Source organism: Sturnira hondurensis, unplaced genomic scaffold, assembly GCF_014824575.4.
Source record: "Sturnira hondurensis isolate 20B ecotype Veracruz unplaced genomic scaffold, ASM1482457v3 Scaffold0004152, whole genome shotgun sequence".
In the NCBI taxonomy this organism is placed as follows: domain Eukaryota; kingdom Metazoa; phylum Chordata; class Mammalia; order Chiroptera; family Phyllostomidae; genus Sturnira; species Sturnira hondurensis.
Genome location: NW_028076783.1, coordinates 5,341,796 through 5,368,753, shown reverse-complemented (window position 1 = coordinate 5,368,753; position 26,958 = coordinate 5,341,796). Strand labels below are relative to the sequence as shown.

The window sequence follows — 26,958 nt, the reverse complement described above, 5'->3', positions numbered from 1 at the left end:
TCTCTAAAAATAAATAAATATTTTTTTTAAAAAGAAAGGCCATTCTTTTTTTAAGAAAGAATGGATGGGATTGGGGCGGGGCAGGATGAAAGCTGAGAACCCTTTGCAGTATGTGAACAAGCCACGTTGGGAGCCAGAACTACGCTCGGGGCGGGGGAGTGTCCAGAAATGGATGGTTTAGAGGACTTCAGGAACATGACATCTGCAGACTTGGTGACTGGCTCCTTCTTACTCTGCTCATCAAGAGAGGCCTTAGTTATTTTCCCACAGGTCCCTCCCTTCTGAACAAGCACAACTCATTATTTTTGTGTCCAAGGACTGAGAAAAATATTTTAAAGTATCATTGTATTTATTTATAATTACCAATATAATATTCTTTTCCTTTTGGAAATTTGAAAAATATAAAAATGCTGAAAGAAAGAAAATAAATTTATCCATTTATGATACAGGAATAATGGCTATTCACATTTTCGTATTTTTCCTTTCAGCTTTTTTTGTGATGTTATTGGTTTATTTTAAACTTTCACTATGGAACTTTTTAAATACATGCAGAAGTGGAGAGTAGAGGAGAATCAACCCAATATACCCCTTTCAGCCTCTGTGACCAGTCTCCTGATACTACATAGTGGAATTTGAACCTTACAATACAAGGAGGTCTTCACGTTTTCTTTCCATCTAAACTTTGACCCACTGATAGGATTTTGTGTTTGGAATCCTGGGTGTTTGGCATGTGTGGGCTCTGCTAGCTTTTTGGCCATTTTCAGATGAATGTCCTCACCTAAAACATTGACAAGCGCAGTAAAAATGTCCAATCGCCAGACCACTGCAGACCTGAAATAGATTCCCCACCTTGGGGAAGACCAAAGTGAAGGGTAAGCATTTCGGGGAGAGAGACGTCCCCAGCAGGAAAGAGCAGCTTGCGTTTTGACTCACTCACCATAGTTGTCTCAGCAATGGAACCAAAGCTGTTGATGAAAATGTTGCAGCTCACGTTCACCGGGGGACCTGCCAATCAAGAGAGATCCCTGCTTAGCTCTGTAGTCATGAAGAACCCCACAGGATAGGACTCGTTCTTGGAACACTGACTTCAGGGGTGGAATCTCCTTGGCGAGGAGGCCCCTGTTTGCCCTCCACCCCATCCCCGAGCACCTGGGACCCCCAGCCACATCACTGTGCCAGACTCTCTGGTCCCCAAGTGAGCACCAGGTACCGAGCACCGGAGTCTGAGCCGAGACGTGCTCTCATTAACACAGGATGATGCATCATCCTGCCATATGGTTGAAATCCCTTCCCCGAACCCATTGGCTGCCTTCTGATTTTCGGCTGGAAAGTGTTTACGGCTACATTCAGAGGCAATCTTGGGAATCACAAGGAACAGCAAGTTCCTTGCCTTGAACTCATGAACGAGGAATGATCTCTGACAGGGTGTTGACGGGAATTACCAGCTGAGGAATCCAGAGGGAACCTCAAGGGAAGTCCATAGTCTTTGCTAAATACTTTCCAGGCAGGCTTTTTGAACCCTACTGCAGAGATTAGGAGAAAAGTGGAAGAATTTTTGCTCTTTGGAATCATATTGCTAGAGGGACCTATGTCCAATTGAAGCTAAATATCTTTATTTTATGCTATTAATTATAGCAGTTAGAATTTATTGAGCATTACAGGGTTTGCTGCTGGGCTGAGAGTTTTACTAACATGATCTTATTTCATCCGCCCTCAACATGGTTATTACATATGAGGAAACAGGCTCAGAGAGGTTGTTTATCCTCAGCCACGTGGCTAGTGAGTAGACAAGCCAGAGTTTGAATTTGTATTCATCTAATTCCAGAGCTGGTGGTCTTAATGGCTGCACTTGTAGAAGGGAGGTTCTGAGGAAGAATGTGGTGGCCCAAGGTCACACAGCGCTAGAATCCAGGGTTTTCAGCCCTGGGCTTCCACACAAGCTGACAAGAGGACCAGCCTCAAATAATCAGAGTGGAGTGGGTAAGAGCGATACAAACAGTAGGAGGTCAGGTACAAGCGAGGTTCCGGAGAGTGAGGGAAGACCTTGTGAAGGTGATGACCTTGACAGTGGGTCAGACTCCAATAACGGGTCATAATCCTGTACATGAATATTGCAATGTGCAATTTGTGAAGTTTTCAGGTCCACTTTCTTGTTGATCCCCATTGAGGCTGAGGTAGGCAGGGCAACATTACTGTCCCCGCTGTTCGGGTGGGGCACACGGAGTCTTAGCAACGCCCCTGGGCTTATTTATATGAGATTAGCCAGCAAGATTAGATTTATTAGCCAGCAAGCCATAGAGCCAGGACTTGGACCCAAGTTTTCTGATTGTGGAAAGAAGGAAGCAGATGTCCTTGTGTTCCGTTACCAGATCCTCTGTGTCCCTCTTGAAAGAGTAGCCCAAGCATGTCACCCAAACTCAGCCAAGATTTTCTTCTTTTCAGAAATCTTGGTGTATAGGGCAGGGCTCGGTCTTGTGGTGAGAACACAGGGTCCCTGGGTTGTAGACTCAGCTGCAGCGCTCACTGGCTACCACACTCAGGCATGCCCCTTCCCTGTTCTGGGCCACGATTTCCCTACCAGTCTGGGGGTGGGGTAGCTCTTGATCTGAGCATCCCTCTGAGCTCCAATGGTTTGGAACCCCCTTAGGAAGCTATTCATTCAAATCACAAGGTTATAGGATTTCAGGGCTGGAGGGTTTCTTAAAGGTCGCCTGAACTGATGCACAGACAGGGCTGTCTGCAGCAGAGTCACCTGGGGAACGAGTTCAAATGCAGATTCCTCGGCCCAGCCCTAGAGCTGGTGGACAAACATCTCTGGAGGTTAGCCCAGAGTCTCTATTTTAACGAGCTCCCTGGTGGTTCTTGTGCACAGGCAGGTTTCGGAACCGCTGCTGTAGACCAGCCACCATTGGAGCTCGGCCGGGGCAGCTCCAGCAGAGGGGAGCTTCCTGCAGTGTGCCGCCTGCAATGCACACCCGTGTGTAGTGTTCGCCCGTGTCTTTGGTCCAAACTTTCAGGAGAGAGATCTTCTGTTTTAATTCAATGATTTACTTATTTATATTTAGAAATAAAACCAGTTATATTTAAAACCAGGGTGTCATTTTGCATATGGATATCACTATTGCTTTTAAGAGTTACACTTTTAACACATAAGCATAAGTAAAAGAACTAAAAACATTTATATAGATACGGAAGTAGTACTACCCATGTATAATGCGCATCCTTATTTTTTCCTCAAAGATCTGGGCAAAAAAGTATGCATTATACATGGCAAAATACTGATGTTTCATCTTGAGTGGTCCTTTCCGTGGTCAACAGCTTCCCCTGCTAAAGAATTTTCCTAATGCTGCATGGATACCCACCTCCTCATCACTTCCACCTAAACAAAGGCCCATTAAGTTTTTTTCTCTCATTTAGATTCACACCCGGGTTTTTCTTTTCATTTAGCCTCTTCCTGTTAAGATGCCCCAAAGAATTACTGCCTGTGCCTTGAGTGCTGTGCACAGAGCGCCCCCCCTCCCCAAGTCCCTGCAAGCGTCTGGTGCTGTGACTCCCCTATAAATTAGGTCCTGATTTACGTGTGAGAGAGGGTGCCAGCCGCAAGGACCCCTGGGGAGGTGAGCTTCATTGATATAAATCTGAAATTAAATTATCCTCAAGAAAATTACAATCTGGCTGCCTTTGGCAGCAGAATAATGTATATATTTCATTAAATATTAAAGTTTAATTTTGCTTTTGTGTGTATGTGTTTGCATTGGGCTGTGCCCCTGATCCCGGGAACCATTATCCTACACAGAATCTTAGAGAAGATACAGAAAATCAGAGCTGGAAGGGCCTCGTCCTGCTGGATCGCTGTACAGATACAAGAAGAGGCCTAGCTGTGTCAGGAATTTATTCTGGGTCACATGTATCCGGTAAGTGGCCGAGTTCTAGAACCGAATTTTAGTGCTCTTTTACTTCCTGGTTACAATGCGCACTGCCACTGCGTTCTGCAGACTGAGCCTGCTGCTCCCAGCCACCCTTACTTCAGCAGAGTCAGGAGCAGGCAAAGTTTCTGGTGCCTGAAGGAAACCACCCATTAATCACTCTGGAGGTTTCAAATAGTGCAGGCCTCTTCCTACTGTGGTGGGGTCACAGGGGCCTTATCATCGGGAGCCTTGTGGTTTGTGCGGGGCTTTGGGGAATCTTATCCATGTCTGAGTGGAAGTGTGATGGGACAGTGTGTGTGTGGGGGGACTCAGGGGACGGAGGGCCCCTCCCCATGCCAATGTTTCAGCAGATACATTGCTTCCCAGGGACCTTGCTTCCCGGCTCCTGGTGGGGTTCCCGGGAGCTGCACTACACTTAGACCCTGACTCAGAGGGGCCTGAGGGGTTTGAGACAGTGCAGGCTGAAGCAGGACTGAGACTTTCTGTTCTGTAGATTTGGGCTCTGGTGCTCAGCCTAAGGTGGTCAGAGTGGGCCCTGACTCAACGGTTTTACAGTCTGGGTGAAATGTTATTTTATTATTTTTTAAAGATTTTATTTATTTATTTTTAGAGAGAGGGGAAGGGAGGGAAAAAGAGAGAGAGAAAAACATCAATATGTGGTTGCCTCTCTCGTGCACCCCGCACTGGGGACCTGGCTTGCAACCCAGGCATGTGCCCTGACTGGGAATTAAACTGGTGACCCTTTGGTTTGCAGGCTGGCATTCAATCCACTGAGGCACACCAGCCAGGGCTGACATTTTATTTTTTTAAGTTGTTCACTGCCAAGTCAGTCAGTCAATAAATAAATAAACAAATAAACAAATAAATAAATGACCTGCATTAGATAAAGAATTGAGTCAGAGCGGCTAGCTGGGTTAAATAAAGTCCCAGCAACCTTGACAGAGTGACATGGGAGTCACCTAACTGCTCTAAGCCTTAGCATAGTTGTTGGTTCATTTACTGACGCATTCATTTATGAAAGGTTTATCAAGGGCCTTTGATGTGCTATGTGCAAATGCATGCACAAAGGATAGCTAACATGTGACCCCTGTATGTGTGCACTTTCCACAAATGAGTCCCTCCTTTGTCACGAGAGAAGACCAGGGCACTCAGGATGGAGTTCTGAGAGAGCCCACCAGGGGGCGCGGTGGGCTGGAATGCCTGACAGCTGGATGCAGCCTGCTGTGGGGATGGGCGGGGGATGCAACCTGGTGGTCAGTTCTTTAATGTATTTGATTTAGCCAATGGTGTTTCTAAAAAAACGAGATTTAGCTGCCAACTTAGAAGATTTCACAATCCCCCAGACCCAAGTCTTACCTTGGAAGGCCTGCTGCTCAGGGTCTGTGTTTCTACCTGGCAGCTACTGCCTGAGCTGAGAAGTGGCTGCCCTGGACTAGCCCTGTGCATTTCCATTTTCTTTTCTCATCTTCATCCTGCCTCCTCCACATGCCGTATCTGGTCCCTCTGGGTGTTTGATATTGTGACCCTGGTGAAGGGCTTGGGCCCAGTGTGCTGTGACAGCAACCTTGGCCCTGACTTACCTGTCCTCCAGGGGACAGAGGTTTATGTTAATGATGCTGGAAGGTGTGGCCTCAGGAGTGTGGTGCTGGGGGAGTGAAGGAGCCTGAGGTAAACTGGGTGGGAGGTGGGCCCAAAGGAACCTCAAAGCATCTCCAAGACTGTTTTCTGTGTGCAGAGCACTCTGAGAACGGGGGCAAAGGGAGCAAATGTTTGGAAGCTGTTACCAGCTGTCACATCCCTTGTTTGGTTTTGGACTTGAGCCAAAGGAATGGTGAGGAAGGGCATCTGACATCAGGGTTGATTAGGAGGCTGACAGTGGGTCCTTGAGATGAGGCTTTTGCAGGGGTGCTGGGAGGAATGTCGAAGTGCACAGGCTCCCAGAGAGACTGTGAGGCTGCACCCGCAGAGTCCTGCTCAGCAGTCTGAGATGGTCACAGCCTTACCAAGCACCAGTGCACAGTGGGAACTGGTCTCTGGTTACAGATGTTGAGATCTCATAGGACCATGAGGACTGAAAGAAACCTCTCAGGTCACTTTGGTGAGGGTTTGTTAATTGACTCCCCACAAGGCATATTTGGCTCACAACTGTCCTCTGTTTGAACACACATGTTTTAGGAATCAAGGAATTTTGCATAAACGTTAATTTCTGGCTCTTCATGGAATACGGTGAAGCACTGGGTGACCTGGCACGTGGGGCTTACATTCCTGTTTTGCAGCTGTGCGCTGGGGCTAAGGGGAGGCTGTCCCTTTTAGAGGGCTTGCCTTCTACTTCTCTACAGTCTCCACCACTCCCTATTGCCTTACTCCTGGCTCCCTCACTCATTTAAGTTACCTGCCTAATTCCTGTATGCATTTGAAGTTGTGACTCTGATTTAGACTTGAAAGTTTCCAAATTATTTGTTAATTTCTGGGAACTTTTCAGGAAATGAATTTTAGTTGAAAGACTCTTACCTAAAACAAATAAAAATGGAGCTGCTTGGGGGAGAGGCAAGAGTGAGCTTCCTTATTGTGCCCTCTACCCCTCTTTTTGGGGGCACAGGGAGGGAGCTCTAGAACATTTATGAAGTTTAAAGACCACAGATAGAGCCAACATCATCCCTGCAGAAATGAGGAAACTGAGGCCCAGGAAGGGATCTCAACATCTGTAAGGAATAGGGCTATCAAAGTCTAGAGAGTAAGTATGTGCCCAAACCAAAAGTTGAACCCATTTCTTTACATTCCACATTGTCTATCATACCAAAGGTAGCAAATAGGTTCTGGTTCATATACTGACTCTGGCAACCAGAAGTATTGTTGGTTGGGCTTGGTGGGGGAGCAGACTGAATTGATGAATAATGTCTGCCTAGGGCAGAGGAAAGAGTATGAAATTCCTACCATGTATTTACCATCTGTGTCCAATACCATGCTGTTTGCTTCTTAATCTAGGAAGGAGGTGCCTGGGGACCTGGGAGGAACATGTTCTCTACCTTTAAAGTTGGGCCTGATCCTGGCATCGTATCCAGAGGTTCTCCCCATGAGCTTATCCAGGAAGTCCGAGGGAGACATGGGCTTGGGTGCAGAGCGGGCAGCTTCAGCCTCCTTAGAAGCAGCAAGGCTGAGAAGGGAGAGAGGAAAACAGAGGGTTAATGATGGCTCTTTCTCATGCTGCGGTCAGATCCCAGTGTTGCCGGGCCCTTGTAGAACCACTAGAGTGTTCGCAGCCTGGGTAATACCAACCCTTAATGAGGTAAGGCCGAGGGTACAGCCCAAATATCAGCCAGCATAGGATCCTGGCAGGCAGCCTCGTGTCTGATTGCTGCTGAGAAGCTGCTGGTCTTTCAAGGCTGCATCTCTGGGGATTAGACACTTGGCGGCTGGTCTCCCTGGGAGAGGAGACTGAGGGGTTAGGCTCTTGCTAGGCCCAGCCCTGTGTTTCATGTGCCTGCACCCTCCTGAGTCCAGAACAGCACCACCAGAAAGAATCTTAGTGATCAAGCAGTCTAGGTTTTCCCCAAAGACTCCCTTTGGAATCAGTCACTAGTTAAAAGGAAGAAAAGTTACATCTGGGAACACAAATTTGATCAAGCATCTTTACCTGAGGTCTTCTCAGAACCTTTAACAAGCTTAGGTGCTATGTTTATGAGACTGCTATCTCATGAAACACGCACTTTAGAGAATGCCCAGTTGGGAAAAGTGGGGCACAGCTGGTAAAAGGGACCGACTCCTCATTCCCACTCCCCAAAGTGGTCCAGGTTCTTATTTGTACCATAGCGTGAGTTACTGATGTCTAAGAACACACAGATTTCTAGAAGAGTCAACATGGGCAACCGAAGGGCTGAAGAACGATCATTTGGGTTGCTTTGTGCAAGTGGGCTTTTCTCATCCTGAAATGACGCCCAGGAGAGAGCTGGGAGCTGGCGTACCCTGTTGTGTGTGCTGAGGGGCTGGGAAGTGGGAGGAAGTGTGGGTACAGGATCTTGTGCCCACATGATGCCAGGTAGGACATGGTGTTCCCACTCCCTAAGACTGCGGCCTCCAAGCCATCTTGTGTCCCGGCCCCTCTCCTCTCACCCCCCCCCCCCCAGCTTGGCAGGTCCTGGCCATGCTGCCTTGCAATACAGTTCCTTGTGTTGTGTCCCCAGGGCCAGGAGTCATGGTGTTTGTATTTGTTGTTTGTTCTTTTAATCTCCTACTGTGCCTACCATGGTGTTTCAAACATAACTGGTGCTGAGTAAATGCACGGTGACTGAATGAGTGACTAATATGCTCCTTTAATTAATTAAATATCCTGGTGAGTAAGGTATCCGTAAATATGCATGTATAGATCAACAATTTAAAAATAATTAGACTATTATACCCACTAATGAAAAATACTGAGAGAAGCTTGGTATTCTTTTGAAGATGCAAAAGGTACTCCAGGATCATCCAGACACTTGTGCTTAGTGACGTGAAGGCCCCTTATTCATAGAACAAGAGGTAGTTTTGATTGACAGGATGAGGGACAAATGCATTTTACTGTTTTTATGTGTGTGACTGTGGGTATTTATGGGTCTGCGTGAAGTGGGCAGGTTTCCAGGTGTGATACGTATGCGTGTCCTATAGTACAGGGGGTTCATACATATGGATGTGTGGGGACTGGGGTGAGCACGAGGGGGCTTGAGGATGAATAGTGGATTCTATCCTATAGATTTGTGTGTGCAAAAATGCAAATAGCTGGGTTCATGTTGTTAAGTGTGAATTTAGTGTGGGCATTTTGTGTGTATAGGCAGGGTGTATATCTATATGGGGTGTAGGGGTGACTGTGTGAGGTGACTTAGTGGATGAATGTATGTGGTGCGTGTGTTGCTGAAATGCTCTATGCAGTGTGACATGGAACAGGGGATTTGGAACCAGTGCTGTCTCACGCTGTCCGTGTGGTCTTGGGGAAGTCACTTAACCCCTCTGAACTTTAGTTGCCTCACATGTCAAGTTGGTTTAACACAGGGAGTAACTAAAATAGCACAGGTGACAACAGCACGAAACACCTAGGACGGTTCTTGGAATGGAGCAGATGTTCGATGTATTGTCTCGCTCTTGCCTTGCTCTGCATGTACGTGTGTTTGAAGTGGTTCAGAACCAGTCTGGGGACTTCTTCGGGTCCCGCTGTACTTTCAGCTGCACTGTGGACCCCCTGTGGCCGGGAAGTCCTGCCAGAAACCTCCCACGGCCCACAGGGCGGAGGCACCACATCCCCAGCCTTTTCTCCATTCAGAACCAGACTCATGGTTGCTCTGTGGCGCGGGTGTGAGCCCGGGGGACCACAGGGATGCAGCTGGTGATTCACGACTTCTCTGCTGCTGTAACTTACTTCTCGAACCTCTCCAGGAGAGGTGGTGATGAGGCTCCCATTCCCCATCCAGCCCCTCCTCTCGGATAATAAGATTTGGGAACACCGTGCCCCCTCCCAGCAGTTACTGGAGCACAAGCCATCTCTTGGCCCCCAGGCCTCTTTCATCAGCCTGAATCCTATTAGGTGGTGCAGCGAGAGCATGAATTCGCCCCGAATTATCCCCTACCGTTTGCTATGAGCCAAGTGTGCCATTTCATGCCTGAGTCCTCCCCAAAGCTGCAGAGCCCTCTGGCTCTCTGAGCTCGCTCGTCAGCAGCCAGGCGTTCGCCTTCTGGTGCACTGGCCGTTGACTCACTACAAGCCCGGCAGGGCAAGCTGGGACGGACGGCAGAGACTCCGAGAGGTTAAGTAATGGGCCTCGAGTCACACAGCGCTTTAATGACGGAAGGAATGAGAACACACATGTTCATGTGTTGACTCGTCCTACGCCACCGTCTAAGGGAAAGCCTTTTATAAAGGGCAGAGAGCGTAAATCACGGTAGCTGCTAACATTACTAATTGTTTTTGAAGCTTGTTATGTTCTGTTACATCCAAGAAAATCAAAACACCGGTCTGATTTTCAGCAATCCTGATGTATATAACTCTGAACGTATCACCTAAAGATGGAATAGTTGTGAATTACCGAATGACCCTCCGTTTTGCTGAGGGACTGACAGTGGAATTCTCTGAAACTCTGACAGTCTCTCTCCTATGTGCCAGGTACGAATGGCTTCTGAATTGCCTTGTGTCTTTGCAACTTACCCTTTTATGAAAGGGAGCTTTCTGTTCCATGACTTGCAAATGACAAACCAGTGTGATGTACCATCACAGAGATAATCATGATAGTGAATACAATGCAAAAAAAAACAAAACAAAAAAATAAAAAAACAAACCCGAAGGAGAGTTTGAAATTCGGTGTAAATGCTATTGTTCCAGAGGAAGACCATCAAATGCTGGGAGGTGTGAGAGATGTGTTAACCCCTGAGACTTTCTCCTTGAACTACTGAGAAGAACTGAAAGAGAATTGGCTCGATAATCCACTGTTCACTGGGTGTGAACCACCTAAAATCATTCCCATCTCTTACTGCCCTAGTCCAATATTTCTCTATTATCCTTTTTTGTGAAATACAAAGACTCCATTTTAATGTCAAAATAGCCACACCCCTCCTCTTGATAGTCGTGCATGTCTGTGTATGTTTAGGTATTTGGCAGAGAACTAGTTCAAGGCCCCCCTGTGATACATCTGCGCGCAGGTGCAGAACAGACAGGCACGGACAGGCCCCTGCTGCTCCGGTAGGAGCGCTGCCTCTACTGAGCGCTAACATCTGCTGATAGACCAGGGCCAGAGGGGCCAGGGATGGAGCCGAGACACAGAACGTTTGGTTGTTAGGATTTGCTGACCCTATACAAGTATTTGGAACTGATGCAGATTGTTTCAGGGATTATTGCAATGTCCTGCAGTGAATCAGACTGGGTTTAGATGGATTTGATTAAAAGTAATTTTCGGGAAGATGTGAGGTCTCCGGGGACCAAATGACCGCCCCTCGCAGAGCAGGCTTATGACGAAAGCTGACTGGGTGGAGTGTTACAGTATCTGTCACCTTTTCGTTAGGGGATCGGCCACCCTAGGAGACTTTGGTACTTAAAGGACCTCAGTTTTGACTCCTCGTGACAGAGACCTGGGAGAGCCCAGGCATGAGGTTCCGCAGTGGGGGCGGAGGCCGGGTGGCGTAGTGACGTGGGTGTCGTGTGACCTGCTGTGAGTCACTTCCTGCTTTGCTTGCAGTTTCCCCAGCCATAAAATGAGGGGCTTAGAATAATCTCTAAGAGCCCTTCTGGCCCAAATCATTTTGGTAGTCTGTAGTATTCTTCCTTTTTCACTCATCTGGTCTCGGGGTCTGAATTCGTCTAGACCCCTTTGAGAGAAGGCGAGTGTGTTTGAGTCTCGGTCCTGCCCCTGCTGGTCTCCAGTTTCTCCCCAGTGGGCCACTTTGCTTTTCGGGGATTTGTTGACAGAAAGGCCGGATCAATGCTCAGATTCTCGTTCTCCAGTTGTGACATCAGTTGGAAATACGGAATCAATATGGATCTGTCCATCTGAATTTCAAATGAGCTGGGGGTGGTGATGGTCCTGGGGAGAAACAGTTTTAATCACACCCAGTTGCCTGGCACCCCGCCAAAAACCATGCTGGGTCAGCAGAGGGGGTCCCCCCTGAGATCCCATCATCTCACTTCACTGTGGCCAGAAGTCAGGAATAGGGAAAGGGAGGAAAGGATGGTGAGGGGGAAGACGGAGCGAGAGGCTGAGGAGAACCAAGGGAGGGGATGTGTAATGGGAGAGGAAGCTTGGAAAGGCAGGGGCCGTGGGGGCGTGGGAGAGGAAGAGGCGAGTGTGACAGCGGAGGGGGTTGAGGGCAGCCAGAGCCGCACTCGAGGATTCAGGGAGCAGGGAGCACGGGGCCGGGCTGCACTGGGGGCAAGAGCAGGGTTTCCCGGGGGCTGGTGGAGAAAGTGGCTTTTTATGGTGAAACTTGCAGGCTGGGTGTGGAGTTGGCCTGGGAGAAACAGGGAGGAAGAGTGTTTGGGGTAGAAGGAACAGCACGTATGAAGTCTAGAGGTGAGAGAGGACTGGAGAACTGAAAGTTTAGTGGGTGTATGAGGGAGGGAAGGAGAGATAGAAGGGACGGATGAGAGAGAGAGAGAGAGAGCAGCGACAGGCAGCAAGTGCAGGACACTGAGTCTGTGGGGTTGGACGGAGTAGGGGCTGGACCCTGGGCCTCTGCCCTCATAGTGGGTCTGAAAGTTCCTGGAAGATTATTCCTCCCAAATCCCTTTGCAGTAAAAACAGTCCATCTGAATTTCTCAGTGGTTTCTGGTCAAACTGAACTGAGACTTGGTCAGGCTGGGGATATGGCCCTCTGAAGACACCTCCCAGTGGCGTGTGCCCAGTGAGGTTTCCAGGTTACTTGTCCTCTGACTTGGGCTAGAATAAACCGCCCCTTTATGCCGGCAGAGAGGTAGTCCAGTGAACTGGTGTTTATTTTGTGCAGAAAGTACCTGGTCAACTAGTCAAGGTCATCTGAAGGTCAGCTCTGCGTTTCCATGGGCACCTACCTAGTTCACAATTACAAAGGTCATGATGGAATGCAGGAAGAAACATTGAGGTGGGGGCTGAGGAACCTGGGGGTAGTCTTGGCTCTTTTTTTAACTTTCTGTGTGGTCTTGGGCTAAGTGTTTTTCTGGGATGGTCCTAAGCTGTGTCTTCTGTGAAATGGCAGTTTTGGATTAGACCAGGCACAGAAAGCGGTTTCACCTTGCGTGGCCCACTCCAGTCTGACAGTGGCTGCTCAGAGAAGGGTTCTGGGCTCCAACTCAGCAGGAACATGTAGCAGGGTGGGCGTGGTGGCTTTTCTCATTCCTATGCGTCCTCCAGCTCTGAAAGCCTCTGATGCCTCTGATGTATTAGGCACCCACTATATAAGGCACCGAGGGGGACACACAGATAAACCTGTCACTGCCTCTGTGTGGGTGGAGTTCAAGTCTGTCTTGTTCGGTGCCTGGCGTGGAGTGGCAATCGATCATCATTTGTTGATGAATAGCCTCTGCCCTCTAATTGTTTATAGTTCAGTAGATAGACTGGATTAGGTGCAGAAGCAATTCTAAGAGGCTGCCATCCAGTCTAGGTGGCATAATTGGATTACTCTGGTGATTCAGAGAAGAGAGGCGATGTTTGTGGGGAGGTTGGAACATAAATCAGGTAATTTTTTTTGAGTTTTATTAATTAAGCCTTCGTACACGTTTAGAAAGACCCAACATTTACCACTGCTCATGCTGTGAGTTTGGGAGAGAAAGCAGCCTTGTGCCTGTGGGCTGTCCTGGGAAAGGAGTGGGGAGGTGGTGGGATGGGCGTCCTGGGCTCCTGGGAAGTGAGGAGGCTGAGTGAGGTGGGCGCTCTCTGGCCTTGGGGACAGAACCAGTTTTCTGTCCCTGGCTCTGACTCTCAGGGCCTTGCAGCATGTGCCCTGCTGGTCACCCTCTGCTTTGCCCAGTGTTTGGAAGTGGTTGCATCCTTAGGTCGACATCTGGCTTTCTCCAGCCAGCTGTGCAATTTGGATTTTATCTGATTGCAGTAAGGAGCTTAGGCTGACCCCAAAGTGCCTGACATTTTATTACTCTCACTCCATGATCTGCTAAGCACCCCTGGGAGCAGAATGCACAGTTCTCATGCTCTGAGCCCAATTATCCCAGGGAACAAGCCATCCTCCCCCTTCCTGTCCCATCTCCCACAGCTATAGCTGCTTCCTATCAGGAACTCTTATCTGGGTAAAAAGCACATGCCTTCGAATACAATTCTTTACTACAGTAGGATACAATCATGGATCCTTGCATCTGGTTCTTCCCCTGCCCCTAGGGAAGCCTAATTTTCTGGGGATCTCTCATATACTCCTTACCACTACTTCCAGTCTGTTCCTCTGGCCAGCTTTCCATCCACTGGCTCTCCTGCCTTATTTTATGAATCCCCCACAAAGCAGGGCCAGGAGGATGGTGAGGAGAATGAGGTGCCTAGCAACATTTAAGGAGACACTCATTCTCAGGCTTGTATAAGTGGCAGTCACGCACTTGCTGGATCCCCCAAATGAGTGCCTCCTTAACTTTTTGCCCTGGTTCACTGGGTTCACTTGCTGCACCCTAGTCCTGGCCCTTCAAACCCAGTCTATCTAGAGTAGCATGTCCTGTGGGTGGTCACCTGGAGAGGGGGTCTCTACTTCTCACAGCCTCTCATTTGATTTCCAAAAAGCTTCATTTTAATTTTTTTGTTTGGTGGCAAAAAAAAAACAAACCCCACCCCACCCCACCATTATATATCTTATCATTTTATCCAACCTGAGAGGCAGGGATGTCTGACCCCATTTTACAAATGAAATTAAGACGCGTGTGTCTTGTTCCAATTCTGGCGTACCACACTGTATTTGGTTAAGCTACGTCGGTGTTTTCTTTTTCTCACTTCTTACTCCATGTGTATGCTGCAAGGCTGGAATCATGGCAACCCTAGGTGTTTTCTGGCTCAAGCTCAACCTTCAGCTCTCTACCTACCTATCTCTTGGAATTGGGGCAATCAGGTGTCATGTAGACAAGACCCTGAAAGAATGATTTTTGCAAGCTTCATTCCAGGCTCTTAATAAATACAGTTTTCCTGGAGCACAGAGTCTGGCCTATGCTCAGGGATCAGTAATTGTTTGCTAAACGGGTGGTAGACACCTTGCGTTCCAGAGGAAGTTGAGTTGACCTACGCAGGTACATGGCATTGGTGATGTGATTTCAGTTCTAGCCCTGATGCCTTAGTCAGTCCCTGGGGGGAAATCCCTTGGTGTCCTCTGGGAAAGCCCAAGGCAGGAGAACAGGAGAAGAAACTGTCCTGTTTCTTTTAAAAGCATCCATAACCCTCCATGGAATGACCCAGACTGGTGGGCAAGGTCCGACCTTTGTGCATAAACCTTACACATCTCCCCACTTAGCATACTAATTATAATTCTATAATGACCTCCTCACTTTGCCCTGACCATCCCTACATGTCTTACATGGGGACGTTTTCTTGTGCCTCTGGCTTAAGCCTGTGGACACCAAGAAGGTCCCCAGATGAGTTACAATGTGGGGAGCCCAGGAGGATTCTTCAGAGGCTTGAGTGCTGGAGAACAGACCTGTGGGTGTCCTCTGCCCCAGTCTGAGCTCCTAGCGAGCCCTGAGTGATCAGCGTGTGCCCCACAAGTTGGGCAGGGGAGCAAATGGCTCTCATTACCTTCAATGCGGCTTTCTTTTTAATCAGATAAATCTCATTGGAAAAGTACATCTTTACAGAGAATGGAGCTCAGGGCTTCTGGACTAAAAGTTTAGGGAAAAAAAGATTGCATTAATCAGCAGGGATTGGTCACTTGAGGTCGCAAAGACCGGGAGTATAAATATTGAGGAGAATTAATAATAGGCTGAAAACAGATAAAGACATGGTATTAGCTAATGATAGTAATAGCTACCCTTCCCTTCCTACTTACTGTGTGCCGGTACTTGAGATATGTTACTGTATTTAATCTTCCCCACCGTCCTGTGACGATGATCTCATTCCCTCCCCTTTTCAGGTGAGGAGGGTGACACCTGCATTTTCAGACGTTCAGCTGAAGCCCTACAGCCTGCAAACGGCAGAGGTCTCCAGTAAGTGGGTCTCCGCAGCCCACACTATTGACCACTGCACCTGTTGGCTCTTCCAAGTGATAGTGATCTGCAAAGTCCCTCTGAGGAGCTGCTCTGGCTCATGACATGAATGTTTGCCTGACTTTGGAGCTGCAGGGAGAATTCAAGGAGCTCTGGGAATAGGAAAGAATGGGCCGACACCGGGCTATGACCAGTGTCATATAATAACACTTTCAGTTCACACGACACACCCAAGTCCTTCACTCAGACTGCCCCCATGACAGCACCTCCATGTGCAGGTGACAACTCAGAGGCTTGCCTGCAGGTTAAGAGAGCTGCACAGGGTCCTGGGTGCAGAGCCACAGTGTGACCGAGGCCTCCAGATCTGCTCTGGGGCACCTCCCGTTTGACTGTCTTCAGTTCCTTCCCAGAGGGCAAGAAGGGGGTGGGTGAACCCTGCTTTTTATTTTACTGAGTTTTTTGGGGTGGCAGTGGTTGATAAAATTACATAGGTTTCAGGTGTACAACTCTTGAACACATCATCTGTATATTGTATTGTGTGCTTGCCACCAAACCCTTCTTGATTATTTATTAAGTCGTCTCTCAGAATTTCTCTGTAGTCTGCTTGCCTTTCACTTTATTTTTCTCCATCTCAGTTCACTCGTCTTGAAAATATGATTTGCCTTTGCCAATGGCAGGTGCTGTTTGAATGGCAGAAGCTCCCGGTGCCCTCGCAGATGCCGTGCCAATGAATGTTTTTCTTTCTCAGGTCTGCCGACCTTTTCCATTCGCTGGGCGCTTTGAGGCAATCATCATTTCATTGGAGATAGCATTAATTTATTACTTTATGTATTTGCCTACTTATCCAAAATAGTCACAGCGCATGCTATACATCAGAGACAGTGCCGGGTGATTGAACAGGACATGAATAATAAAATAATAACAGCTAGCCCCCATTGAGAGGTTAGACAGTGCCAGGCATTTCACTAAGAGGTGTTTTTTTAAAGACATTTATATTCTTTTAAAAAATTATTTGTTCATTTTTAGAGAGAGGGGAAGAGAAGGAGAAAGAGAGAGAGAAATATCAATGTGTGATTGCCTCTTGTGGGCCTCATCCTGGGGACCTGGCCCACAACCCAGGCATGTGCCCTGACTGGGAATCGAACTGGAGGGCTCGCAGCCGGCACTCAATCCACTGAGCTGCACCAGCCAGGGCTCACTCAAAGCTTTAGCTGTGACATTTAATCCTGAATAGAATCTTGTGGGTTGGGTATCATTTACTTTACTGATGAAGAAAATGAGGGTTATAGAGGGTAAATAACTTATTCAGGTACCCCTGACCCCACAGAGCTCTCTGTTACCCGCATCAGTAATGAATATGTCAGAACCCTTGTTTCCCAAGAGTGAGGGAAACCTGTGTGAGGACAGGGAAGTGCTGGAATATCTGGGCCCTGTTAGAGAACAGCGTGTCGCTTTCCAAGTCTGTACTAGTTCAAACCTATACTGAAAAATAAGCCGGGTTGCAATGAACCTGTAGAAAATGCATTAGCAAAATGAGCTATTTTGTCCCAGAGAACACATGTTTTCCTAAGAAGTGAAGACCACACGTGTGGTCTTCAAACATCCAAAAGACTGATTCGAAGGAGAATGGTGGGAAAATAAACCATCCTCACTGGGCACTGGGGAAAAAATGACTTTAAATTGCAGGAAGAGCAACTTGGATTAAACTCTGAAGCTGCCTTTGATAAACTGACGTGTCTTCAGGCTGAGAACACTTCACTGTGAGTTGAGAGGGCTTAGCTGAAGTGGGCATTTGTATGTAAATGGAGAATTTACGGGAGCTTGGGGCCCTAATCAAGCTCCAAGTGGCAGAGTCCTCTGCCGATTCCCTGACTCCTCCAGAGAGCTGCAGCGCTGTTCAGTGGGGCGGAGCTCCTTTGTCTCACTTGGCGGGTTCCAAAGTCTTGGGGAAGGTGTAGGTAAAAGAGTCTTAGCATTATGGGTCCTGGTCCTCTTGTGCATTTTTAAAAAAGACATTTATTGAGCACCTGCTGTAAATTAATGACTGTATCATAACTCTTCAGTGTCAGGAGGGGTGATCATCTTCATTTTGTAGGTGACAAAACAGACTTAGAGGCTAACTAACAACAATATCAACTGCTACCAATGATTGCACACTTTCTAGGTGCCATGCACAGGGCTGAGCCACTCACCAAATCTATGAAGGAGGTACCATTTTCTTCTCTTTTTGAAGATTTTGTTTATTTATTTTTAGAGAGGGGGGAAGGGATGGAGAAAGGAGAGAAGCATCAATGTGTGGAAGAAACAATCAGTTGCCTCTCGCACGCCCCCAGGTGGGGAGCTGGCCTGCAACCCAGGTGTGTGCCCTGACCTGAAATCAAACCAGAGACCTTTCACGTTGCAGGCCAGCACTCGATCCACTGAGCCGCACCAGCCAGGACCCATTTTCTTTTTTCTTTTTCAGATGAAAAAGACATTGAGGGTTATGAGGCCTCAATGAGGACATTGGGGCCTGGAGAGGTTAAATGACTTAATCAAGGTGTTTGGGTGGCACAGTTGATACATGAATCTAAATGAGTTAGAATTTGGCCTAAGTTTTGAAGCAGCTGTTCAAATGTTGCTAAAACAGCTCACTCAATTTGAATGCACATTGTTTTAAGTCTCTGCTGCTCTGTGGGTTAGTACAAGTTTCTATCTGGAGTAGTTACAGAGGAGAATGGAGGAGGCGGGGCGTGAGTGAAACCTGTGGGTCTTAATGAGATGAGAAGAAGATGGACAGATGCTGTGGCCAGTGCCCCTTCTTGGTTTTGGGCTGAGGGAGGCTAATGCCCACGGGGTAGCAGGGGTTACTGCTGAGTCTTTTCCTTCTAGTTTTTTTTCCCTTTGTACCCTCCACCTCAGGATCCTCCAGGTGCTTTACCTCTTTGTAGCTCATGGGGGGACCAAGCAGGGGCCCCAAATTCCTCTGCCCCCTGCTTCTTGTTGTATGTCACTGAGGCAGAGAGAGGCAGCCCAGGGATGGGACAAGCTGTGGATGTGGAGTCAGGAACCCTGGGTTAGACTCGCCTGTTCTGATCCTTTCTCCTGTGACCTTGAGCAAGCCCTTTATTGTTGTTAAGCATCAGTTTCCTCATCCACTGAGTGTAGATACCTCCTGTCCTAATTTATAAATTACTATTTGAAATCATGTCGAAGACGGCATAAGACACCGCACAAATGAAGACCTATTTCTGGACTGAACCAGGGGCGTGCTCCAGGGGAGGCTCAGGGACTCCCATCAGGCCCAGCCAGGCTCTGCCGTCTGCCAGCTGCGCGGCCTTGGACACGTTCCCCATCCTGCCTGCCTTGGTGTCTCCATCTGTTAGGTGGGGGCAATGGGAGCTGCTCCCATGGGGCTGCTGCAGAGCAGAGCCGTTCTTTCCAGGGTTTACTTCGGTGCCTGGCAAACGATACATGTTCGATATGATTGTTAGCAATTGAGAGAGGGTTGGTTGTCTAGGCTCTGCGATGGGGGGTGACTATGTGAACTTCTAGAGGCTTCTTTGTGCTCTGTGCTGGAATCTTCAAGGACCGCCTCTCTCACACCTGGAGGGGAACCACAGTGCTCTCAGGTAATCATTCTGCTGCGCTCTTTGTAAGCAGTGCACTAATGGCGTTGCTTTGGCGTTTCGATCAATAGGATTAAGGTGAGCCGCTGGTAGCAGGGCAGTGATTGCCACTGCGCACAGGGGACTGTCCAGTGGCGAAAACTGTCCCTCGCACGCTGGCTGGCTGTCCTCAGACCAGGTTCTCTCAGCCCTTAAAAAAGTAACACTTTCCTCTGATATTAAAGTGCACATTGGAAAAGTACCACAAGGACCAAAGGAAAATGGAAAACCCACTGGAAGTTTCGCCATCTGGATGCTATTGTTAATATATGAGTAATCTCTTCTAGTTTTTTTCCTCTAAAGATTATAATCAGTCTTCCCTGCTTTTTTACTGGAGACTCTAAACGAGCACTTTCTCTTGTTATTACACCTTTAGAAATGTGACTATAAATGACTGCCTAGGTCAGTGTGTGGCTGCGTTAGCATTCACTGAGCTAATCCTCCCTCGGTGATGGGCACTTATATCATTTTCAATTTTTAGCTGCTATAAATTATGCTGTGAAACCCCCCTTGGTCACAAACCTCTGCTCATGTCCTAGAAGCAAAATTGTGCTGAGTCAGAGGGCATAAATATTTCTAAGGCAAAAAAGCTGTATCTGTGTCAAGGAGCCCTCCACCCAGGCCAGCAACCCGATCCTCATTGCAAATTCATTCTCCAAAAAGCAGGGTCTGCCTTATGAAGAATCATTTGTATTGTACACAGTTGGTCCTGCATGATGCTATATGCTTTTCTAAAATTAAATTGCCCTGCCTATGACTTCTGTTTGTGTCCTAATCAATTCTTCATTTCTGAAAGTCCTTATGAATTATAAACACCTCATGTGGGGGAAGTAGGGTTGTGTGGTAGACACCAGCCTGATTCTGCCACACAGCTGTGTGATCTTGGGCAAGTCACTTACCCTCCTCAAATCTGCTTATCGACAAATCGAGGGTAATAACGGTGCTCCTAGGATTGGTGGGGTGAGTGGAGCAAAATACGTGTCAAATGCTGCTACAATGCCAGGCACGCAGACACCACTCAGTACATTAGCCATTAATACCAATAAAAATTAAAGATTCTGTTCATAAGGGTCAAATATTCCTCAATAAACTTTTATGCCAGTCTAGGTTACACCTCGTCATTCTGAAGAACCTTGGACAAATCTAAAGACTAAAAGGGTCAAATGTGGCGGGACGCACTGGCTGGGGGCTATGCGCTGTGCTTCGAATCTCAGATCTTGGCTGATTATTTATGTTCCACTGCAGGTCCTGCATTTTATTTAAGAGGGACATTAGCAGGTTGGAGAGGGCCCAGAAAAGAACAACTGGGCTGGTAACAAACCTGAACTTGATCAGTAAGGAATAATTAAGGGCTCTGTGGCTGTTTGGCTCAGAGAAGCCTTTTTTTAGACAGAGAAATCTTTATTTTTATTTATTTATTTATTTTTACAAATCCCTGTTGGGCTGTCATGGGGAAGAAGATTTCAACCTAATAAAATAACGTTCTTGAGTATTTACTATTTGCCAGACGCTGAGCTAAGCCCTTTGCAAATACTACTTATTTTTTCCTCCAGAACACTTGATGAGGTACATATTTGTGTTTGTACTGTACAGATTAGGTGACCCAGGCACAGATGGCAGAAGCGACTTATCTGAAAGTTTGATGGCTAGTAGGGGGTAGGGTAGGAATAGAAACACATCTTTCTGATTTCATAGTTTAGGTACCTTCAACAACCCCCTGACATGTTCTAGGTGACCAGGGAAGGCAGGTAGGACTTTCAAATAGGGAGGCAGCTGCCTAAAGAATGTGAGGAGAGACTGTTTTGACCATTAGATCCACTCAGTAATGGGAGAGGCCGCCCTAAGGAGACAGCGAGTTTCTTGTGGCTGGAAGTGTGTGTGCGCACAGGCTGAACCGTTCGCAGCATGTTGTCCGGGTGCACCAGCTGAAGGCAGGGCTAGCATTGTGACCCCACTGCTGACTGGTATGCCCTTGAAAGTTACTTAACTTCTCTTGGCCTCAGTTTCCTCACCTGTAAACTAGGAGGACTTCATTCCAATTTTAAGATTGTTGGGAAGAGTAAAAAATTCAGATTAATCGCTGAGCCAAGAACCTGGCATTCAGCGGTTGCTCATTGTATGTTGCGTGAACAATTACCTATGGCCTTGTGGTTTTCACTTACATAGTGACACTCTATTCACTTCTTCACTGGGTCAGTTACAGATTTGGAGATGCTACCTGTAAAGCTGGAATTCTACCTCTCTTCTGCAGAGGCCTGTGTCTGCCAACTTCTGGCCCCTCGAGTGAACGGCAGGTTGGACTTTGAAACGGGGCAGTGAAGCATAAAGAAAGGATGTTTAGACTGGAATGTTAAGCAACAGTGTAGGTATTATTGGAAGAGAGGTTAGAACCATTTCGCCCTATCGAGCAATTATCAGGTGGTTCTGAAGGGCTGGCCCACCTGTGCCTGGCACAGTTGGAGGCACTGCCTCTGTGGTTGAGGGCCTCAGGGCCTGGGGTGGCTCAGGCAACTGTGAAAGGAGGACGGGGCTGAGTGTCGTTCTCCGATAAATCCTTTGGCACTGGGCAGGTAGGGAAGGGATGCTTATAGCCAAGGGGCTGTGGAAGATGACCTTGGAAGATTCTTTCCACCCTGGGGTTTTCTCTGGTGGTTCCCAGGACTGAGTCCTCCCAGGCACCATGCAGTAATGCTGCACTGCTAGTTCCCTTAGGCACATTTCTCTAGTCCTCCCCCTGGGGAATATGCTAATCATTGTTGTTCCTTGTCAGACCTGGGCAGAGAACTGGGCAACATCTTCAGGCATCAGCCATGGCTGCCGCCGGTGGGACCCACAGAGTTGGCTGGCGGAGGATAAAGCTTTTATTGTTGTTAACTCCTGATGTGAGTGTTTTTCTTTCCTTTCAACAAGACAAGCAGACTCCAGCTGCTTTGGGGAATGCCCTCCTTTCTTCCTTCTCTCTTTGCTCCTTCTCTCATTAGCATTTGCTTCTTCCCACCTACATTTCTCTCCCTTTCTGGTCCTCCACCACCCTTCCTTTTTCTTTAATTTGTTTCTGAATCCTAGAATGATGGAGCTAAAAAAGATCTTAGAAGTGGTGTAATACATCCACCCACCCATTTTACAGATGAGGATACGATGCTCCAGAGAGAAAGAGATGCACCCAGTGAGTTCTTGGCGGAACCCAGAGAAGACCTGAGTTGAGTGCTCTTTCCTCTTTGTTTTTCTTCTCTCCCCTTACTCTCCCTCTTTTGTTTCCCTCTTCTAGTTCTTTCCTTTTTTTTTTTTAAAAACTATTTACTTATTTATTTACTTTTAAGATTTTATTTATTTATTTTTAGATAGAGAGGAAGGGAGGGAGAAAGAGAGGGAGAAAGAGAGGGAGAACAACATCAGTGTGTGGTTGCCTCTTGCACACCCTGGGCATGTGCCCTGACTGGGGACCTGGCCCACAGCCCAGGCACTGGGCAATTGAACCAGCGACCCTTTGGTTCACAGGCTGGCACTCAACCCACTGAGCCACACCAGGCAGGGCTATTTCTCATTCTCTTTTGAAAATATGTCCCATCCTGCATTTGTTCTAAAAACCTAAGCCTAATATAATTCTGGCCTTTCATTTCTCAGGGATAGTTTCTGTTCAGCAAGCTGATGTCAGTGGGAAAGCAACGTCCCTTTGCTCAGAAAATTCTTCCAAACACACCAGTCTCAGCCTCCAGGCTGGTTTTCACTTGTTTTAATCAAGTGGGCCCTGGTTCAGATCACTGCAAATGCTTTTTTTTTCTCTACCTGGTGCAGGTTGTCTTTTATTAAGGTGGGCTCCAGGTTTGATTGCATCAAACCTCTGCTCTCTGACATTCTTTAAAAAAATCTATTTTTCAGCTTTCAAAAGTTACATATGTGTGTATGTGTATATATATATATATATATACATATACATATATATATTTATAAAACATTCAAGCATTACTGGAATATTTAACGCAGGAAGTAAACATCCCCCATAGTCTCATTTGCAATTGATAATCACAACTATAAACAGTTTTGGGTCCATTTCTCTGGACTTTTTTCCCCACATGAGGACAATAAAACAATTAAAAAGTAAAAATGGGATCCTACTATGCATTCTGTTTTGCTACTTGCATCCCCTCCCACCCAACCCCCCATGTAGTCTTTCATTTTGGATATTTCTGACTCTTCAGCATGGAATGAGGCCACCTGCGTTTAAGGTTTATTGGCTATGAGACTTTGGATGAATCACTGCTCCTCTCAGGGTTTCTGTTTGCTCATTGATAAAAGGGAACAGCCCTCTTCCACCTCCCATCTCCTGTGATTAAGGCTCGAGTGAAAGTGTAGGTGCCCTGGGGCAGCCGCTAGTGGACCATTCTCTGTCCCATTATTCTGTTTTACTAGGTTTACAGCACCGGCCATGGCCTGAATTCTGCAGTCTCCCAAGTCATTCCTCTGTTTGTTCCCCGCTCCAGGGGTTAAGTTGGGTGAGAGCTGGGACCACGTCTACTCTGCTCATCACCGTTCTCTTCCCAGAACTTAGAACAACTGCTGGCATCTAGTAAGAATTCAGTACCTATTTTTTGATAATGAACACGTTATCCACTCTCAGCTGGGCTTCCAATGGACAAAAGGCCCGTTGGGAGGGAACAGAGCAGAGCAGGACTGACTGAGCTTGGGCAGTGGTGGACAGCTGGCCGATCCAGTGCCCTGGAGCTCCACTGCATCCAGCTTGCCTGTTCTGTAAGCCCTGTTCCTCCGCCTGCATCATCCTCTCTTGGCACCTGGTGAGTTAGTCATTCTTTATGGCTAATTGTCTTAAGTGTCCTGACTCCTAGGAAATCACCTTCAACTTTGTACTGTCTCCCCACCTCCAGGCAGCGTTCGTCAGACTCTTCTTTATGCTCCCACAATGCTTCGCACCTTTCCTTTGCACAGTTGCTGTGTGCCACGTGCACTGCTAACCCTCTACATGCCTTCTTCCGTTTCATCCTTCAGTGCGATCTGTCAGGGAGGGATAATTACTGCTGCCATTTTACAGAAGAGGAAAACTGAGGCTTAGGAGTCTTAAAAACAATCTTGCTCCAAGGCATTCAGCTAGCAAGTTGTGTAACCAGGACTCTGGATTGTATATGGGTGATTCCCAAGCTAGAGGTTTTAACTGCTGGGTCTTTTGTGAGCCAACTTAATTTAAGAATTATGCAATGATGGCTGGAAAGACCCATTGTCTTTACACAGTCTAATCTTATTTCAGGGATGGAAAAACTGAGATTCAGTTGCAAAGTCAGAGCAGGGCCCATGGGGGAAGGAAACCTTGCTCTGATCTCTAGGCCATCCGGTCTGAGGCAGCATGGGGAGGACATCTTTTACTGAACCTTGTCACCTTCTATTCAGGAAGGGTAGCTTTTTATTTGTGAAGACATAGTCAACAAATCCCTCCAAGCCCCTTCTGTCTGGGCATGAGGCTGTCTTTCCTTGGCTCCTGTGTGGGGTTTTCAATTCTACCACTTGGTTTAGGTCCAGTCAAGAAAACTATCTGCAATGACGTCCATGCCTTCTGTCCAATCACAAACCATTTTAGAAAGTTCGCCTTGTCCCATGGAAGGGGCCTCCCTGTAGACCCAGGTAACGGTGGGGAGCAGCCTTGTCTGTGATGGCTCAGATGTTTTGAGGGGCCCAGAATTTGGATGTACTTGGCCGCCCAGCGAGGATAAGGCTGAACAATGACTGAGTCAGGGCCGAGCTGCTGCGTCTAGCTCACTGTCACTGTGACTCATTTCTTGGAGCAAAACGAGTCACAGTGAGACACAGCAGTGATTTGGGGTTGGCCGGGCAGAAGCCTTCTGATCCTGGGCTTCTGCAGAGCCAGTAAGAGGAGGAAAGGAGCAGGCACATGAGGACAAAGCAATTCAGTTGTACAAGCATGAATATCTAATATTCATGAGCCATGGGGATGATACTACCTTTGAGGGGGAAGTGGAGCAGTTAAAAACCCTGGGTAGCACCGGAGTTTGTGTCCCTTGTCTTCTAGTTGGCCTTTCACAGGCACCGAGAACTTCATTAAGTTCCTAGTCATTGAAGAGCTTATGGTTCTGCAGGAAAGTTAGGGCACCTAAGTGTACGCAAGGCCACTTAGAGTGAACTGAGTGCCGAAAGGGAAGCCTACATTTCCAAAGGGATTTAGGACAGAGTCCTGCCCAGTCAAGGGTAGGGATGGTGGCAATCCAGGGGGCTCCTTGTGGAGAAAGCAATGTGAGGGGTGGGCCTGGAGGCTAGGATCCCAGAGAAGTGGAGAGGGAATGTCATTTGTCAAGGGTTTGTGTTCTGCTCAGAGGGAGGACTCCAAAGGTGCTGTTTATCTACTTGAGCAAAGGGTAGAGATAATAGCATGTGGAAGGGGCAGAGGGAAGATTCAAAACTAAGTGGACTTGGATCCAAAGCTTGGGGCATGTCTTTCATGGGGAAAATGAGGAAAGGGGCTTTTCTAGAGGTGTGGAGGGATGGACAGCCACGTGAGGAAGTACAGAGGCGAGAATGGTGGCGTGTTACAGAAACCTGAGGGAAAGTCCGTTGGAGCTGGGATTTGGAAGAGGACCTGGGAATGGCAGTGCGGGCAGGACTGCAGTGAGCTGAGAACAGTGTGACGCTGAGACCTGGCATTTGCAGAAGCGGCCCAGATGCAAAAGTGACTGGGGGTCAACCTGTGTGTACAACCCCAAGGTATTGACAAGCGAAAAAAGGGAAGGTGCAGAACGTGGTGTTTAGTACAAACACCATTTTTGTAAAACAGAAACAGCTCACCATTGTAGCAAAACAATTAAAGGCTCTCTGAAGCCAGACCGTGTGGATTTCCGTCTGGCCCCACTGTTTCCAAGCTGAGCAATACTAGGAAAAGTACTTTAGCTCTCTGTTTTTTTGTCTGTAACCTCATCCATAAAAAGGGATGAATAGTGGCATGTACTTTACAGGACTGTCCTGAGAATTACATGGGTTAAAACATATTCACCTTTTAGAAAGGTATCAGGTACGTAGGAAGCACTCACGTTTTTGTCGTTATCATGCTGTTAAAGTCATTTGCAGAGACGAATATCAAAATGTTTCAGTGATTTACCCCAGGGAGCAAGATTTCTCAGTATTTTAGTTCAAACATATCTCCTTGTGTGGTTTAAATATTTGATAACAAACAAGTACAATGTTTATTATGTAAACAAACAAACCAGCAAGTTTATTTCAGGAGCTGATATCAGGAGACACGGATGTCTGTTGTATTTTTTCCATCCGCTAGCAACAGGCCTGCTAGGGGCACATTCAGGGACGTCCCTGGTGTCCTTCAGAGGACTCTTAGGAACAGGTGTCCGAGGCAGCACTGCCTGGGCCTTCCATAGGCTGTGACTAAGTGACACCCACTAAGCAATGGTCCTGGAGGAGAGCTAGCCCAGTCCTCACTGCCTCTCTCCGGTGTGCCCCCGGCCCCTGGCCTGGAGGTGTTCTGAGTTGGGGCTGCTTTCCCAGTGGCAGGCCTGGAGCTTGCGGTGAGGCCTTCAGGGCTGGAGGCTGGGCGGCCTCTCCAACCTCCCACACTGAACGGAGAGGGAAACCAGCTACACACCGTCCTGTGTGTTTGGGGTTAGAGCGTGAGGCTTGGAAAGGTCTTCGGTCTAAGTACTAGGGAGTAGCAATTAAAAAATTTAATAACAGACCAGAGGATGTGCTATCCTTCTTCCTGACCTCCCAACTCAGTCAGAAGCTCTCTCCCATAATCCTC

The 26,958-nt window shown here is 47.6% G+C and overlaps 1 protein-coding gene across 2 annotated transcripts in view; it reads right to left on the bottom strand.

Annotated features, from left to right (window-relative positions):
- GLRA1 (glycine receptor alpha 1) overlaps positions 1–26,958 on the bottom strand; it is a 73,367-nt gene that overhangs the window by 35,060 nt on the left and 11,349 nt on the right. For both annotated transcript variants that reach the window (XM_037044848.1, XM_037044849.1), the window contains exons 2-3: positions 6,956–7,083; positions 938–1,005 (exon numbers count right to left, since the gene is read on the bottom strand). In XM_037044848.1, coding sequence (XP_036900743.1) covers positions 938–1,005; positions 6,956–7,083 — 196 coding nt within the window. The remainder of the gene's footprint in view (positions 1–937; positions 1,006–6,955; positions 7,084–26,958) is intronic.